The sequence below is a fragment of the Octodon degus genome, unplaced genomic scaffold (assembly GCF_000260255.1).
Source record: "Octodon degus isolate 3935 unplaced genomic scaffold, OctDeg1.0 scaffold00155, whole genome shotgun sequence".
NCBI classification, from domain to species: domain Eukaryota; kingdom Metazoa; phylum Chordata; class Mammalia; order Rodentia; family Octodontidae; genus Octodon; species Octodon degus.
Genome location: NW_004524731.1, coordinates 4,265,681 through 4,269,441, shown reverse-complemented (window position 1 = coordinate 4,269,441; position 3,761 = coordinate 4,265,681). Strand labels below are relative to the sequence as shown.

The 3,761-nt window shown below is 53.9% G+C and overlaps 1 protein-coding gene across 1 annotated transcript in view; it reads right to left on the bottom strand.

Moving 5' to 3' along the window:
• Positions 1-3,761, bottom strand: part of Csmd1 (CUB and Sushi multiple domains 1) — a 1,642,653-nt gene that overhangs the window by 138,168 nt on the left and 1,500,724 nt on the right. The window contains exon 43 of the mRNA XM_012517218.2: positions 1,014-1,223. Within this exon, the coding sequence (XP_012372672.2) occupies positions 1,014-1,223 (210 nt within the window). The remainder of the gene's footprint in view (positions 1-1,013; positions 1,224-3,761) is intronic.

Sequence of the window (3,761 nt, the reverse complement as noted above, 5' to 3'; positions counted from 1 at the left end):
CCCCGGGGCCCACTGTGCCCACAGCTGCGCGCTCCAGCTCCCCGTCCCGGCCACTCCCCGGGGCCCACTGTGCCCACAGCAGCACGCTCCAGCTCCCCGTCCCGGCCGCGCCCCGGGGCCCACTGTGCCCACAGCGGCGCACTCCACACACAGGTTTCCCACCCACACTGATACCTTAAATCACAAAGAGCATCAGACCCGAGTCCTCCACATGGGGGAACCCAGAAGATCCCCGCTTCTTCCCGAGGCGCCAGTGGATGTGGGGTCCTGCGGGTGGAGGGGAGCAGGTCCAGAGGACCTCGTGGCTGAGGCCTCGCAGCAGGAGGACCTCAGCTGCGGCGGCTCCGGGGGTCGCGCTTTTGGAGCGCAGAGGATGATGGGAGGGACCCCACGCAGCTTGAGGCAGGAGGCCTGCGGGTCGGGCCGTAAGGTGCCGGCCTTCCCGGTAATGACAATTGCAAGCTGCTTCTGTGGGTCTATAAACCAGGGAATACAGCTGATTTAGCTGTCTAAAAAAATGAAAAAGCCCTATGCCTGACATTTTCAACTTTATCCAGTTTAATGATTTTCAAGAAAAGGGCACCTAAATTATTGTGTATGAAATGAAAATGTTGAACTTGTTCACCTGTCAGAAATGCTCTAGTCAAAGTTGATTCAAAATTTGCTTAGAGATCTCACACTCAGCTGGATGAAAACAGGGCGAAGCACAGGGCGTTTGCCTGGCCTAACTGGGCACAGCTTGAGCAGCGTATGTAGCTGTTGCTCACGGAAGGTGCCTGTGGAAGGACCCGGCACACCCACGGGACAGACCAGCCGGCCCCTTAGTGAGAGGGCCTGGCTCCCGGCAGCAGGGTGTGCATGCTGTAGCCTCAAGGGCTGGTGGAGCGGACAGCGGCATGGCCAGGCCCCTCGTGTCCCTGTCCGGAGTGCAGTGCCCAGGGACAAGTGCCCTCCACCACTGACCCGAGGCAGGAGATGGCACACGAAGCGCGGGCTGCCGGCCGGCCCCTCACCTTGGTAAGCCAGTTTGAACCCCTGCCGGTTCTGCGAGTGGTCGCTGTGGAAGCGGATGAGCGTCTCGTGCGTCGTGCTGAGCAGCGCCAGGGGCAGGTCCGTGCCGCTGAACTGCCCGATCATCGGGCTGCTGGGGTAGGGCCCGTTCTGCACTTCCAGGTAGTCGTGGTTCGCTTCGGTGGAGAAATTCAGAAACTGGATGTGGGCACCTAGGAAGGCACAGGAAAGGACTGAGAGTCTGAACGCAGCTTGGTAAAACAAACGCTTATCAAGTGATGGCAATTTTCATTATCTGTGAGCGAGAGCAGCACAATGCAGACAGAAGGTGCCTCGCAGCAGCACGGGCCTGGGCTGATGCCTCTGCTGTGGTCTTTGTCCGTAAGGGAAGACACCTGTAAAATGTGCGTGTGGCCAGCGCTGCAGCGCAGACGCACACGGGCATGACTCTCGGCATGGCGCCTAATGCTGGTGCCGCCGCCTCTAACAACTCCCGCAACCTTAAGAGCAAGCCTGGAAGTACAGGTTGTACACCACTCGCAAGGAAGTGAGGGCTTCAGCGAGGGAGAAAGCAGTACTGAAGAAAAAACAAGGTGCTTTGAAGCTGAATGGATGGTAGCCAGACATCTGCGAACTTAGTAAGTGAATCCAATCCGCGCAATTATTTTCCCAAGCAGCGCAAATGGCTAATTAAGACCCAGTCTGATCCACACCACAATAGCTCTCAAAATTCAGCCCAACAGCCGTGTGCCCTTCGGGTGCCCCAGTGATGCTCCATCTGCAGTTACATTGAATTGGGCACCAAACAAGCTATGGCAAGAACTGTGAAGTCAGCGCCAGGGTCCCTTAGGTGTGCCGTCTCTGTGTCACAGCTTTTGGAGATGTAACTGCTGTGTGTGAACTATTTCAATTTGTTCAAAAAGTTTGCATAGAGGTAATCCAAATATATTAGTCTTTGAAGAAATCTATATAATTAAGGTATTAACTTGGTCATAAACTGATACTAATAGGGAATATGACAAACGCTTTGCTGTATCATTTCTATTTTTTATGAAATATATCATGTGTCTTAAATTGAGGGACACTAAAAATGCTCACAGGGTCATGCTGTCTACAGGTTGGAGCAGTGTGATTTTGAGTACAACTGTCCCTCATGCAACGAAGGAAGAGAGGGCTCACCGGAAACCGTAAGCCAGTGAAAGAGGAAGAGAAAAACCGGGAAATTTTCAGTGAAATCTGGACTATAAAAGAAGCACAATTTCATTACTGGAGGAGCAAACGTTCTCACGAAAGAGGGAGGAATGAACACTGAAGTAGCAGGCTTCACGGGTGGGCCGTGCTCTGCCAGGCGGCCTGCTCAGGTACACGTTGCTGGTTTCTGTGTGGAAACCCCGCACTTGGAGGCAGCTGTGGGCGTCACCACAGTGGGGACAGGAAAGCCAAGGGAGCCAAGCTGCTGCGCCCCCCGCGGCCCAGCACAGCGGCAGAGCAAGGCGCGCGCCGCCTCAGCGCACAGAGGTCCTCGTTTTTCTAAAGGTTTAGCACGAAATCAGGCTGGCTAAGAACCAATGATCTGAGGAGACTAAAACAGGCCCACTTCCTCTGAGAGCACCACTGTGTCATTCGGTCCCTGCTAGAGCTGAAGGAAGAACAAAAGAAAGTAGAGAACTTCTGAAGGAGGCTGAAAAGAAAGACATGCCTCTGAAGTGTCAACCACGGTCTGTGACAATTTCTCGAACATGGGCTGGGATTCAGGCCGGGCAGTGCAGTCTGGGAGCGCTCCACTCAGGACGGAGGCGGCCACCCCGCCACTCCAACATCACTGGCCGCACTGAGGCACAGCGACTCTCAGCACCCCTGCAAGTGGGCGGAACTGCTGCAGACTGCTCTTTGCTGAACACCCGGAATGTACGTGATCCATTTGCTTGTTCTAAATTCTGCAGACAGTTTTTGTCCAAAGAAACTCAGAGGTGGCGATATGAGAAAAGAAGAAGAGGCCAGAGGCTGGCAGCACCAGGCCGCGCTGGGGCTGGGGGCAAGCTGTCCTCGCCCAGCTGCAGAGTCTAGCCTTGGGGTGCACATCGTTGTCCGGCCGCCCTCACCCAGCGCTGCCCTGGAAGCAGCCTTTGTTGGAGCCGGACCCTAAGCCAAGCAGGAAGGAGGGCTGTACTGCTGAGTAAGGGGTGCACAGAGGGCTCTCGCTTCCCGTGAGCACAGCTGGACCTTGAAGACTGTATCCAGACACAGGGCAGGACGCATGAATGACTCGGGTGAGAGACAAGCTCAGTCCAGGGCTGCCAGTGCCCAAGGTGGGCGACGCATCGAGGACACAAGCCAGGGCGAAGGCCTCCCTCTGTCCATTGGGAATTCAACTTGAAATGGAAATGGACTCATGACAATTATAATATCATGAACACAATTACCATTTTAAGCAGGATAAAAGATCCAGGCACATATCAAAGGCCTAAGTGCCTATCAAGAAATAGAACCAAGTCCATCTCTAATCTGGCTTAGAGCAGAATTCTTAGCTATCTAACGTTCAGCAAATTGTGTCCAGTTTGACATCCTACAGCCTGATTGATGGGATTAAAATAAGTGTGACCCAGTTATCCTTTGTTACCATGCAGAATATTTGAAGACTGTATTATAACAAGGAAGCCAATCTAAATGGCTCTCTCTGATGAAAGGCACACAGCGCATTCCCATTGGGTTGGAGTTAACACAGAGAATACAATCCTGCGGATGGTGGC